Source organism: Lactuca saligna, chromosome 9 (assembly GCF_052625555.1).
Source record: "Lactuca saligna cultivar CGN05327 chromosome 9, ASM5262555v1, whole genome shotgun sequence".
NCBI classification, from domain to species: Eukaryota; Viridiplantae; Streptophyta; class Magnoliopsida; order Asterales; family Asteraceae; genus Lactuca; species Lactuca saligna.
Genome location: NC_136425.1, coordinates 14,083,510 through 14,098,323, shown reverse-complemented (window position 1 = coordinate 14,098,323; position 14,814 = coordinate 14,083,510). Strand labels below are relative to the sequence as shown.

Below are 14,814 nucleotides of genomic sequence, written 5' to 3'. Positions count from 1 at the left end.
CTCAGGTCGCTGGGTAAAGACATTATCGGTAATCATCCACTCCCACCTAACCTCACAGATCAAGGGGGCCCAATCAGAGGCATTGAAGCTGGAGAATCCCACAAATAAAACGTTGTGTGGGATGGATAAAAACCTTGAAGCTAAAGATTATGGAGCTTACTGCTTCATGAATAGAATTTGGGTCCCAAAATTTGGGGGATTCAGAGAGATAGTCATGAATGAGGCACATAAAACGCGATATTATGTTCATCCAGGTTCGGATAAAATGTACCTAGACATCAAACAACATTATCGGTGGCCAAATATGAAGGCAGAGATCGTCACTTATGTGGGCAAGTGTCTTACTTGTGCCAAAGTGAAAATGGAGTATCAAAATCCCTTGGGGTTATTACAACAGCCAGTGATACCCGAGTGGAAATGGGAAGGGATTTCAATGGACTTCATAACCAAATTACCTAAGACAGCGGACGGATTAGATGTTATCTGGGTGATTGTCGATAGGTTAACCAAATCCGCCCATTTCCTGCCATTAAAGGAATCATACAAGATGGAAAGATTAACACGGATCTATATTAAAGAGATCGTGAGACTTCATGTGGTGCCACTATCTATTATATCAGATCGAGATAGTAGATTACTTCACGGTTTTGGCAGTTACTCCAGAAGGAAATGGGAACACAACTAGACATGAGCACTGCTTACTACCCTCAAACCGATGACCAGAGTGAACGAACCATTCAAACACTTGAAGACATGCTCCAAGCCTGTGTGATTGATTTTGGCAAATCATAGGATACCCACTTGCCCTTAATTGAGTTCTCGTACAACAACAGTTACTACACGAGCATAAAGGTTGCACCTTTTGAGGCTTTATATGGTCGCAAATGCATATCATCTCTCTACTGGGCTAAGGTGGGTGACACCCAGTTGGCAAAAGGGCAATCACCAAGAAGCACTCTTACAGGACCAGAGATCATTCGAGAAACGACAGAGAAGATAGTCCACATCAAAGCACGACTCCAAGCATCGTGTGACCGACAAAAGAGTTATGCTAACACAAACATTTCAAACCGTTTTTCGAAAAATATTGGATTTTCTGGCAGTTACAAAGTAATACAAAACAATTTACTTAAACATGCTTATGAACTTACCAATATTATATATGTCGACCTTTTTAAATTAAGTTGTATTCTCAAGAAATCGTTAAGCAGGTTGGTCAGCAAGAATACCTGGATAATTTGTTGTGTTTTGCTTTCATCATACTTTAGATATTTTGGCATGTAATATTGAAATACAATAATTGATGTAAACAATGACAATTGTAATATTATGTGTGTGATGATGATGATGATGATGATGATGATGATGATGATGTTTTGTTTCAATTATATACATTGAGATGATACTACAAGAATGAAGTAACTCAAGCCCTTGACGTTTCCGTCGTCTGGTTTGGGGGTGTGACAGTAGGTTTGATGTTCCTTTCACAACAAAAATATGTTGTGGAAATTCTAAAAAGAGCAGGCTTCAGAAATTGCAAACCTCTTCCAACATCGGTTGACTCATCCGGAAAAATTAGCGCCAACACGGCGAACTTTTGAAGAATCTGACAAAATTTTGGTAGCTAGCGGGGGTGCTTCAATATCTCACTTTTACACATTTGGACATTAGCTATGTGGTTCAACAAATTTGCATGCGTATGCATGCCCCTCTAGTTACCCATTTCACGGCCATCAAAAGAATACGTCGATGCATTTGTGGCACGATAAATCATGGCTTAACACGTACCGGTTCCTATACTACATCACTTTTATCCTACACAGATGCTGATTGGGCGGGTTATCCTTTCTTGGTCCTCCAAACGGTAGACCACTATTACCAGATCAAGTGCCGAAGCCGAATACCGAGGGGTGGCAAACGTCGTCTCTGAATCTTGTTGGCTACGAAATCTTTTATGTGAATTACATCATCCCCTTCGCAAAGCAAACATTTTTTTACCGTGATAACGTGAGTGATGTTTATTTGTCAACCAATATGGTTCAACATCAACGCACTAAACACATAGAAATCGACATCCATTTTGTTTGCGAAAGCTAGTGCTGAAGTTCGAGTCTTTCATGTGCCATCATGGTTTCAAATTGTTGACATCTTCACAAAGGGACTCTCACGCGTTCTGTTTGATGACTCCAGATCAACTCTCAACATGCGGCCACCTACCGTTTCGACTGCGGGGGTGTATTAGCCATATATTTTATATTAACCGTATATTTTGTATAATGATGAAATTTTTTGTAAATATTTTCCTAACTTAGATTAGGTCAACCATTCTTGTATTATAAAGATGATTAAGATTGGTGGAATAATATACGGAAGATTTTATCAACTTTCAATTACCATCTTTTATTTATCTTTCTTTCTTCACACAAAAAAAATATCATAGGTCAACATATTTAATTTACAAAATGAAAAATTTAGCCTTGAACATCTGGTCAAAACAGTAGGCTATGATACGATTGGGCCAACCCCACTAATGGGTTGTTAGATGCTCTTGTGGCTATATGGTTTGCTGAGAAAGTAAATTGGAGTGCATGAAGACATGAAGTGCTGCTATTGTGCTGGCCCTGGACCGAGAAGCCCAACACTATTAGGTCTATTCCAGTTGGGCCGATGGTGTTCTGTGGAGAGGGGACAACAAGGGCGTGACTCGAATCCTCTATTTTATGATGCAATGTGTTATGTGCGGAGAATAGTTCTCTTTCTATACAGAAAATCTTATTGGGTTGTGGTGGAACTTCAACCATGGAAGCCGTGAACCTGAGAAAAAGATGACCAACTTAGTGTTATGGAGGGAGAAGACCGTTAGAGAAGGAAAGAGATGATATTTAAGAAAGAAAGAGAGAAGAGATTAGACATTAGATTTTTCTTTTTAATTGGCAAAAATATGTATACAAGTAAACAACACATATATAGATATGAACAAATACATAAGCTAATTAATTTGACTACATAGGTAATACCTATTCATTTTACAAAAAATAAAAATAAAAATTGAAAATTAAAAAAATCATATATACCTAATATAAGTTTCATTTTCTGTTTTATATTTCTAAAAAATTATCATCCATTTAAGTGAATCTAATTCGAAAACGAGGGATGGGTCATGTAAAATGAAAGAAGATCGGGGGCAAATCAAAATTCTTGAATGTAAGAATTCGCATGAATCGGGTTTAATTACAACCAAAGAAAACAACAAACTACCGTAAACCACCACCTCACAGTGTCCCTTCAATTTCGAATCTCACTCATCACCACCACTATATCACCTTCCACCACCCTATTCCCACACCCTCACACCACCACTCTCTTTCTCTCTCTAGACTCCCCCAACCTGAAAATGGAGGGAACGCATGAAGACGTAGGCAGCTTCGTCGGAAACAAGGACGCCACCCTGGGCCGCCACCTTGCCCGGCGTCTCGTGGAGGTTGGCATCACTGATATCTTCACAGTTCCCGGTGATTTCAACCTCACCCTCCTCGACCACCTCATCGCAGAACCCCGCCTGAAAAACGTTGGATGCTGCAATGAGCTGAATGCAGGGTACGCCGCAGACGGGTACGCCCGGTCCCGCGGTGCTGCCGCCTGTGCGGTGACTTTCACCGTCGGTGGTTTGAGCGTCCTTAACGCAATCGCAGGTGCTAACAGCGAGAATCTTCCAGTTATCTGTATCGTGGGTGGACCAAATTCTAATGATTTTGGAACTAATCGGATCCTCCATCATACGATCGGAATCCCGGATTTCAGCCAGGAGTACAGGTGTTTCCAGACGATTACTTGCTTTCAGGCAGTGATTAGTCATTTGGAAGATGCTCATGAACAAATCGATAGGGCCATCTCCACCGCTATCAAAGAAAGCAAACCGGTTTATATCAGTGTCAGTTGCAACCTGCCCGGCATTCCTCATTCCACCTTTTGCGAGGAGCCCATCCCCTTCTCCCTCTTTCAACGGTAATGAACATCGCTTTTATACTTATTAATTCCTTTTTTGTATTTTTTATCATAAACTTATATTATTAGATGATTATACCGAAAGTAACTGTTTATATGATTAGGTTCTATTTAATTAAATGTAATTTTATTAAAACAATCATTCTTTAAATTAAAAGATTACCTTTAACACAAAATTTTATATAAATATTATGTATATTTATTATTAAAAAAAATATTAGATAGATATACACTCCACATATATTATTATCTACATATGCATATGCATGCACAATCACTATAAATAATAAACTAAAAATGTATAAAATTCAAAGTTAGAATAACCAAATCAAATTTGGTTTAAATGAATAATATATGTGATAATCGAGTATGTTAACATCTCATCAAATTTGTAAAAAATATGATGATTGTTGATTGATGTAGGACGAGTAACCCGGCAGGATTAGAACAAGCAGTGAAAGCGGCCGCCGAATTCCTCGACAATGCTGTTAAGCCAGTATTGGTCGGCGGTCCAAAACTACGTGTGGCAAAGGCTCAACAAGCCTTTGTCGAATTTGCAGACGCAAGTGGATACGCGCTTGCCTTAATGCCCTCGGGTAAAGGAATGGTACCCGAGACCCACGAGCATTTTATGGGGACCTACTGGGGTGCAGTCAGTACTTCCTTCTGTGCGGAAATTGTCGAGTCCGCTGACGCGTATCTTTTCGCGGGACCCATTTTCAATGACTATAGTTCGGTCGGCTACTCTTTACTGCTTAAAAAAGAAAAAGCAGTAATCGTGCAGCCGGACCGTGTGGTGGTTGGAAACGGTCCGGCTTTTGGGTGTGTTCTCATGAAAGAATTTCTTGAAGAACTTTCAAAAGTGATCACCAAAAATACTGCGGCTTTTGATAATTATCAACGGATACATGTTCCGGATGGTGAACCGGTCCCGGGTGAGCCCACTGACCCATTGAGGGTCAATATATTGTTCCAACATATACAAAAAATGTTGACCTCTGACACTGCGGTGCTTGCTGAGACTGGGGATTCGTGGTTTAACTGTCAGAAATTGAAGTTGCCAGATGGATGTGGGTAGGTAACTAATAACCATTATTTTCTTTATATTTAATTTTCGGGTGGTTTGATGTAATCGATGCATATAAAGAGGGAGAAAAGTGTGTGTTATACTTCCAGGTATGAATTCCAAATGCAGTATGGTTCGATCGGGTGGTCTGTTGGTGCGCTTCTTGGTTATGCTCAGTCTATACCGGATAAACGGGTCATTGCTTGCATCGGTGATGGTAGTTTCCAGGTATTTTAAAATATTAAATGGCCCTAAAAATTTTTGGGATTTGGGAGTGGGAGTTGTTGATGAATGTGGTTTTTTTTTTGTAGGTAACAGCACAAGACGTGACAACAATGATACGACAGGAGCAAAAGAGCGTAATATTTTTGGTTAACAATGGAGGCTACACCATAGAAGTTGAGATTCATGATGGACCTTATAATATCATTAAGAACTGGAACTATACTGGAGTTGTGGAAGCCTTTAACAATGATGATGGCAAGTTGTGGACTGCAAAGGTACGTAATAATTAGCTACTAGAATAATAATAATAATAATAAGTAGATTAAATACATTCGAATTGGAATTACATTTGATTTGTGGGATTAATTAATTGAATTAACAGGTGAAAAATGAAGAGGAGCTGATAGAAGCAATAGCAACAGCAACAGGGGAGAAAGAGGATCATTTGTGCTTTATTGAAGTGTTTGTTCATAAGGATGATACCAGCAAAGAGCTTCTGGAATGGGGTTCTAGAGTCTGCGCTGCTAATAGCCGCCCACCAAATCCTCAGTGATTTTCTTATCTTATTAATTATTATCGTATAAGTTATGAATTTTGGTTTTGTTTTGTTGGAGGGCTTTTTATTGTTTTTGCTTTAGAGGAGTGAGATAGTTTTTAATGTAGTAATGGGGCTAAATTTGAGGATATTCCGGCTATATTGGTCAAACAATGGGTGTTATTGACAATAAATATAATATAGTCTATATATTGAGGTTTCCACATACATCATGAATACAATCCAATGTGTGCTGTTCACATAAAACTCGAAATACTAATGGTTACATGTGTGATATGCAACATATTTTTTCTAGCAATAGTTGAAATGACTCGATCCAATGGGTGTTATCCACATCTAGTGTAGGATCATCAGAGAGCATCCGATTCTGGTTTGATTTTTAGAAGGGTTTGCTTGTGTTTTAAAATCTAACTGATTTTTAAAAGGGGATGAAGATCATAAATTTGGGTTAAAAGTTTAGAGAAGATGATCCAAGAATTGGTATCTCTTGTTTTAATTGTTTCAAGAGTTTGAAGATGAACGTCTCTACACAAGTATGTGATCGATTGTGAGATGTAAAGCGGATGTATTATAAATCATGTTTCTTGAAGACTAGCAAATTGATTGAATCATAAGGATTTTAACCTCTAAACTAGCGCAGAACGAAAATTATGCTTGAGGATGAGAAACACATGGCATAAACTGAAAAATAATTCAAATGAAGGAATGTTGATATAATCAGCAAACCATATTGAAAATATATCAGGGTGCTAACAAAACTCCATAGCCAAAAGTATCATCAACTACTACCGTAACAAGTACGGAAATTAGAGACAAAGACTATATAAAACATAAATTAAAACAGTAAAGCGACACCGGTAGAAGCAACGGAGACGATTCAGAAGATAAGCTTTCGTTCATCTACTTGGATCTCTGTCTCATCTTTCGACGCTTCCTCTTCAACCTCCTCATTCTCTTCTTCTTCCACTGCAAAATACAAACGCATAATAAACAAATATCAGATCAGAAATACCAAAATTTGAGGACGATCATAAATCTTGAAAGAGATTACTGATACGTGATGTTGAATCGATCGATTACCTTAGCTCTCATTGCGACGCCGGCTTGATTTCAGAGTTCCAAAGGAAGCGTCTAAAGGAATGGGACGGCGTTGGGAGCGTTTTGTGGTTAGTGGATGAAGGTTTATAGTGAAACCCTAGTTTGATTTTTCACTTGGGGCGGGTTAAAATGGATCGGTTATCATACCCGGGCAGTTCGAATATTACCAAACAGGACAATGGGAATTTGGGATGTCCAATGGATATTCGTAAAGGTGAATAAAAGTAACATAAATTAAATTACTCTTAGGGTTTGTTTGTTTATGTCTAACCGGGACCGAGTCAGCGATTTGGGTTGACTCGGTCAGACAATATGTGTTTGATAAGGTAGCTTTCTCATTCAGAAACAGCTGGCTCAAATGATTCTCGATCAGATCTTGAGGGGTTGCTGACTCAAAAAAATTACCTCCTTGCCCTCTTGTTTCTTTATTCCCATCGTGACCTAACAGAGAGACAGCAAAGAAATTGGTTGCCATCGCACAAATCGGCCGCCATCGCACAACACAGGAGATCGTCGCCTCCCTTCCAGTCCGACTATCGGCCAAAAGACTTCCCTTCGTTCCAGCTCCGACGAGAAACACATCAAAACAGGTTCGATTCTCGGTTTTTTTTTGTGTGATATGCGTAGAATGTGATTATTCTTGTTCGTATGCGTAGAATGTGATTGAAGGGATTATCCACATGGTGTTTTTAGGGGATTTTTGTGTTAAATGTGTTTAATTTCTGGATGTTTTTAGCTTTTTATGTTGAATCAATCAATCTTTAAAAGGAGAATGTTGCTTCTTTGCTGAATAGAATACGCTGGAAGGTTGTGCTTGTTGTTCAACATTAATTTATTTGTTCTTTGTGTTTGTTTAACATTAAACTCTTCAATAAATTGTCAAAGTTCTAACTAGTTAATTTTAGAATCAAAATTCATCCCAAACAATCCCTAAATAATTTCAGTTCTACATTTCTTTTACAATGGTTTAATGTTACAATGACAAATTGCCCTCAACTTTGATTTCAAAAGCAATTCATTTGATTTTAAAAGGTCAAACATTGATTCTTTCACATGTTGTTGTAATGTTATGTAATGTTATAAAATCTGAAACTATTTGTTTAAATGTTATGAAATTAGAATCATTATTTGCTCAAATTTTTGAAATCTAAAACATGATTGTGTATAAGCTATAAAATCAAAAATCCGATTTTTTATGTTTATAAGCTATAGAATATAAAAGGTATGATGACAATATTGGTTTGGAACAAAATTTGAAATCTTTTTTTGTGTTCAAGCTATGTTGGCAATTTTTTTTTTTTTAAGCTATGAAAGTTGGAATTTTTTTTTGTTTATAAGTTATGTTGACCTTAATTGTTTTATTATTATTTAAGATGATGTTGATTCATTGGTAGGAAATTATTTTAATGTTAAGATTGTTCTTGATCTTCATAAAACTTATGATAAATTACTTTAAATATTAATGTTTTAGGATGTTGGTTTGGAACGAAAGTGAGGACAAAACTTTTCTTAATGCATGTATCCATGAACTAACCACTAATGGTCATGAGGGTTCTGGGCTTAAGGCTAGTTCATGGAAGATAGTACGCGGAAAATTGATGAACGAACACGGTAAAGAGGTTGATCAGAAGCAAATGAGAAACCACTTTGACTACTACAAATCAAAGTATGTTGCTTGGGTGAAACTGAAAAACAAAACTGGCAATATATATGACCCTATAAAAAATAAATTTAACCTGACAGATGAACAATGGAAGGAAGAGGGGAAGGTAATATTTTATAACAAATACTATTATAATTATTTTTATAAAAGATACTAATATTTATAAAAATTGTAAACAGTTGAACAAGTTCGTGTTGTCATTGAAAACTAAACCCCTGCTGTTTCCTGATCATTGCACCCAACTATTTGAAGGGTCGACCTCAACCGGCTTTCAAAGTTGGGGGCCATCTTCTACACTCCCTCGTCCTGTAGAAGAGTTTAGTGCCCATGATTTTGATGATGATGTTCCAATGGAAACCTCAACACAACACGTAGGTGCAAGCGAAGAATCTTCGGGACGTTCAAAAAATACGGAAGTTGGTGGAAACAAAAGAGTTGGTGGAAAAAAGAGAGATGCAAGGGCATTAGAAGTTGAAGAGGAGATTGCCAAGCTTGCAAGTCGTTAGTGGAAAAAAATGAAAGAATTGAAAAAAGTGAAATGGATAAGGATGTTGATGCGTGTATGGAGAAATTAAACAAAATGGAATGGGGGAGAAGAAGATGAAAGACACAATACCACTCTTTTTCTATTTGGTGAAAGCGCTGATGTTAGGAAAGTTTGGTTACGACTTTCACATACTAGTTGTGAGTCGTGGGTGATGGGTGCGGGTAGGAAGTATGGTTACCTTTGATGGGTGCGGGTAGAAAAGTTTGGTTATTAGTTTTTTGTTGCATGACTTTTGGATCCTATGTTTGATACTTTTTTGGATGTTACTTTGGATGATGTTATTTGCATGACTTTTGGCTGTTATTGGATATTGAATATGACTTTTGTTATTTACTAGTTTTTTGTTTTATGACTTTTGGATGTTATTGAATATTGAATATGACTTTTGGTGCATGATTTTTTTTTTTTTACTTTAACATGTTACCTAATTGTTTGTAACAGGTCAAGTATGGTTTCTGATGGTGAAGTTGTAGCTTTTCTTTTACTTGTGTTTTATTGGTTGAGGTCAAACCGACATAGACTAATCAGAATTCATAGAATTAGAGATAATGATTCAAGAGGGTACGCGTATACGCAAGATTTGATGTACGGAGACCCTACACAATGTTACGATATGATGCGTCTTACACAAGAGGCATTTGCTTTATTATGCAACCATTTTACCCAAAAAAATTGGTTGCAAGCTAGTAGGACAATAAGCATTGAAGAGAAGATGGCTAGATTCTTACATGTTATAGGACATAATGAACGTTTTCGCGCGGTTAAGGGAAGATTTCATCACTCCACGCAAACGATTCATCAATGTTTTCATGAGGTCCTAACTGCAATGATGTGTTTTGCAAAAGAAATTATAGTACCAACAACTCCTAATCCAACAAGACATAACTCGGAACAACATAGACGGTTAAAAAATATTTTTTCCGGAGCAATAGGTGCATTAGATGGAACTCTTGTACATGCGGTTGTACCCGTTGATCAACAAACTCGTTATAGGGGACGAGGAAAATGAGAATGTTTTCAAAATGTTATAGGAATTTGCGATTTTGATATAATATTCACCTTTGTTTGGGCTGGATGGGAGGGTATAGCACATGATTCAAGAGTTTTGAAAGAAGTTGCACTCAATTCGACTTCTGGATTTCCATTTCCTCCACCGGGTTTGTAATATTTATATAACTTTTATTATCTATCTTCTTTATATAATATATGTCACATTCATTTGCAGATAAGTATTACCTTTGTGATGCCGCATATACAAACACTTGTGTGTTTATGGCTCCATACCGCAATACTAGTTATTGGTTAGCCGATTTTCGAAGAGGTAGACCTTTAACTAGAGAAGAAATGTTCAATCATGCCCATGCACAACTTAGAAATGTTATTGAGCGTGCTTATGGTGCATTGAAGGCAAGATTCCCAATCTTAAAACAAATGGCTCCTTATCCTTTTACAGTGCAAAGAGACATAGTCATTGTTTGTGTTGCGGTCCATAATTTTATAAGGAAATACAATATAGAAGTTGACTTGTTTAGAAATTTTGAGGAGGATACTATGGTTACTCCTGACGTCCAAGGTAGGGGAATTGATAGAGAAAACATACAAGGCATAGAATGGGCTCCAGAAGCCGTTGAATATATGCGTGTTTTGTGTGATCAGATTGCAAATCGCCTACTTTCACCTACTTTACGTTAAATTATTATGTTATTTTAAATTTCATTATGTTTTTATTTGGATATTAAACGATTTATGTTTAATTTACATTTTGTATGACATTTTTTATTTGTGTGTAATTTACATTTTGTATGACAATATGTATGTTTTTATAATTATTCAGCAACTTACTCCATCATTATATATAACAGAAGGGTAAAATGGTCATTTTTCATCACTCAGCACATTCATTCAGATGTACAATCAAACAACAAAATTTCTTACTCAGTCAGGATTTCTTACCCAGACAGACATTTCCCAGTCAGCACTTTCTCAATCAGCAACTATCAAACGGGGCCTTACTGTTTCTTCCTATTAGAGCATATGGTATCCACAAATGTGGTAACATCATGTTAAGAGGAGAGAGATAGAGAGAGATAATTTGGCAACAATAGGTGATCACGTTTCTTCTTGTCATGGAGACAACAAGAAGCACCACAACAAGATGCAACAAGAAGGGGGGGTGTTTTTGATGTTATAATGGCGTTATGGGCTGCCAACTCAGCCACAACAAGAAGTAACACGACCCACACCGTATGCTCTTAATATGCCTACCCACTAGAAACATGACATATGTCATCATTCTCTAATTCCATTTAATTTTAGTTGATATCCCTATAATACCCATAATGAGGTAATTGAAAAAAAAAACACGTAAACAACAAGAAGTAAAATCACGTAAACAGTTTCTTCCATACGGCTCCAACATCATTTTCGTTTGGTTCTTCTCATCTGATTGTTCTCGTTCTTCTCTGTTGCACACATCGACATTGACATCAACAACCATAGCCATCATATAGCAACAAGACAACAAGTAATTTTTTCTTACATTCTCGCTGCCCCGTTGGTATGATTATCTTCTTTATTGTTAATATAATTTTTGTTTTATTGTTGAAACAATCTTTGGTTTGATTAGTTGGTTTGTTGTTAATAAAATCTTTGTTTTATTGTTGATATAGTCTTTGATCGGTATGGAGGATGTGGATTTAGGTGAAGGGGATACAATTCTCAATCCTCAAGATCAAAACATTCCTAAAGTTGGAATGATGTTTGATTCAAAAACCGAACTTGAAGATTTGGATTTGGTATACAGAAAGCTAGTACAAGAACAAAAAAATGTATTACCACAACATACTACTTACTTTGGTGTTCCAGAGGAGGTGTATATGAGCCTTAGACGAACAAACCATATCTAAAGTCTTCTAAAACAGATTGTCAAGCAAAAATTTGTGTAATTGCATATGGTGATGGAAGATGTACTATCTCTCATGTTTTTCTTGAACATAATCATGCTTTAAGTCCCAAAAAAAAAATATTGTTTTCATTGATCACATAAGAAAATGGATTCATATGCCAAGAGAAGACTTAAGTCGAATGATTATGCTGGAATTCCATTAAACAAGAGTTTTCATTCGTTAGTTGTTGAAGCAAAGGGGTATGGCAATTTGTCATTTGGCGAGACAGATTGTAGATCTTACATTGCAAAAGTAAGACAACTAAGACTTGGGCAAGGGGATGCTGAGACACTTCGTAATTATTTTGTTCATATGCAAAAAAGAAGTTCGAATTTTTTCTATGTGATTGACATGGATGATGAAGGTTGTATGCAAAATGTATTTTGGCAGATGCAAGATCTAGGGCAGCGTACGAGTCATTCGGAGATGTTATTTCATTTGAAAACACGTATTTGATGAACAAATATAATATGTCGTTTGCACCTTTTGTTGGAGTAAATCACCATGGACAATCTATCTTATTTGGATGTGGTTTGCTTTCTCGATAGGATACATAAACATATGTATGGTTATTCAAGTCATGGTTAGAATGCATAAATGGAAGGGCACCAAAAGCAATAATAACAGATCAATGTCGATCAATGCAAGGAGCTATGGCATAGGTATTCCCCGAATCTCATCATCGTCTTTGTCTTTGGCATATTATGAAAAATATAAATCTAAAAAACTAAGTAGGTTGGATCAATATAAAGTAATAAAGAAGACTCTAAAAACCCTTGTGTATGAGTCTACAGACACTCAAGAGTTTGAAGATGGGTGGTGCAAGCTGGTTGAAAATTATGGACTTGAAAAAAATGAGTGGTTATGTTCTTTATTCAACGATCAAAGTCGCTGGGTGCCAATATATGTAAAAGTAAACTTTTGGGCAGGGATGCCTACTACACAACGACGTGAAAGCATGAATGCTTTTTTTGATGCGTATGTTAATTCTAAAACATCATTACGATAATTTGTTGAGCAATATGACAATACGCTAAAAAGAAAGATTGAGAAAGAAAATAAGGCTGGTTTTGAGTCTCTTAATTAGTAATTGGGTTTTATTTTGAGAGGCGGTTTCAGGAAGCGTACACAAATGAAATTTTTAAGTTGTTTTAAGATGAGTTACGGGGTATGTTGTTTTGTAATTCTTTATTGGTCAAAGTGGATGTGCACAATATGCATTTCATGTCACATATATTATCGAAGGGAAACATGGAGATTTAAAAAAAAAAGTTGCTTATACCGTTAGGTATGATGCAATTGCATTTGATATACAATGTCCTTGTCATTTGTTTGAGTTTCGCGAAATTATTTGTAGGCATATGGTGAAGATATTGATTGAGAAGGATGTTAAAGAAATTCATCCACGGTGTATTTTGTCTCGATGGAGGAAGGATGTGAAGCATGAACACTAATCGGTGATAAATTGTTATGAAGATTTGATGAGTGGTGAAAATGCTAAACAATTTGACCACTTGTGTTCTGATTTTTATGAGGTTGCGCATATTGCTAATTCTCACGAAAAGTATGAATAATTGCTAAGTTGTATAAATATGGCTAAAGAAAAGTTAAATGATGATTCATTATGGGGTTGTAGTAGTAACGTAAATTTGATAGTTGAAGATGTTCATGTTCTAGACTCGACTAAAAAATTGTTACCACCCTTGCAAGTACGTAGTAAATGTCGTCCACCATCCAAGAGAAAAGAATCTAGAGTATAACGGGTTATGAAGAAGAATAGAAAGAAAAGTGTAATATTTTATCTATTTAGATTTTTTTTTTTGTTTAATATAGTTTTTTAATAACTGTGTTTTTTTAGGTACTTGAGAAAACGGATAACATACAACAAGATCCAACGGGTCTAAGTCGTGAGCGTGGAGCAATTTCCTATAATGATGAGCCGAACTACCAATTTGATCTTAATCTATCGGTTTGAACAAGAAAGACCGATGAATATGTGGAAAAGAATGATTTTCAGTTTTAGTTATTTTTAGATTAGTTGTTTTGAAACTACCAATTTGATCTTAATGTACCGGTTTGGAATAATTATGATTTTATTTCTTTGAGGTTCAAAAGATGTTGCAATGTGTACTTTTATTAAGTTTCCTATGATGTATACCAATAAAGTTTTACATGATAGATACAAATGGAACCAAAAATAGCAATGCACTTTAAAAATTAAATCAAGAATAGCAATGCACTTTCAAAATAAAAAGTGGGACAAATTACAAAAAAAAAAAAAAAAAAAAAAAAAAAAAAAAAAAAAAAAAACAAGAGTTACAAATAGAGGGACATTTATGTCCAAATATTTAACAAAATGGAACATTTGGCCATTTTTGTCCCGGTTTACAAAATACAATACAGGGGCATTTGTATCCACATGAGAAATGAAACTAATAGACATTTTAATAATATCATCTAGAAGAAAGAATAGATACATCGAACTTCTTTTGACACAAAAACACTTTCTATATCAAGTATATGACCTTGCTAACCACAATGACAACAACTTCCAAGATATCTCCTTTGAAATGTCAAAACACAACACATTGATACTTAAAAGGAAAAGTAACAAAACCAATGTTATTCTTAAAAAATAATAGATACATGAGCTTAGTTTAATACAATAATTGATATTGAACCCAAATGGTGTATTGTTTCTGCCTAATG

General features: G+C 36.0%; 3 protein-coding genes and 1 long non-coding RNA gene across 4 annotated transcripts; 3 read left to right on the top strand and 1 right to left on the bottom strand.

The window, feature by feature from the left end:
• Positions 1-3,221: 3,221 nt before the first annotated feature.
• Positions 3,222-6,067, top strand: LOC145014721 (pyruvate decarboxylase 2-like). The gene is made up of 5 exons (XM_078973151.1): positions 3,222-4,005; positions 4,429-5,079; positions 5,182-5,299; positions 5,383-5,571; positions 5,679-6,067. The coding sequence occupies exons 1-5, from the start codon at positions 3,395-3,397 to the stop codon at positions 5,847-5,849; spliced, it is 1,740 nt and encodes a 579-aa protein (XP_078829277.1). The 5' UTR covers positions 3,222-3,394; the 3' UTR covers positions 5,850-6,067.
• Positions 6,068-6,529: 462 nt separating this feature from the next.
• Positions 6,530-7,219, bottom strand: LOC145014723 (uncharacterized). The gene is made up of 2 exons (XR_013665589.1): positions 6,933-7,219; positions 6,530-6,818 (listed from the first exon to the last, which is right to left on the bottom strand). It is a non-coding gene; the product is annotated as an uncharacterized LOC145014723 (long non-coding RNA).
• Positions 7,220-9,198: 1,979 nt separating this feature from the next.
• Positions 9,199-10,852, top strand: LOC145016014 (uncharacterized). Its single transcript, XM_078974458.1, has 4 exons — positions 9,199-9,260; positions 9,602-10,146; positions 10,192-10,317; positions 10,386-10,852. Exons 1-4 carry the CDS (start codon positions 9,199-9,201, stop codon positions 10,850-10,852), a joined length of 1,200 nt encoding a protein of 399 aa, XP_078830584.1.
• A 1,358-nt stretch (positions 10,853-12,210) lies between these two features.
• On the top strand, positions 12,211-13,114 carry LOC145016013 (protein FAR1-RELATED SEQUENCE 6-like). The gene is made up of 2 exons (XM_078974457.1): positions 12,211-12,469; positions 12,654-13,114. Exons 1-2 carry the CDS (start codon positions 12,211-12,213, stop codon positions 13,112-13,114), a joined length of 720 nt encoding a protein of 239 aa, XP_078830583.1.
• Positions 13,115-14,814: the final 1,700 nt, after the last annotated feature.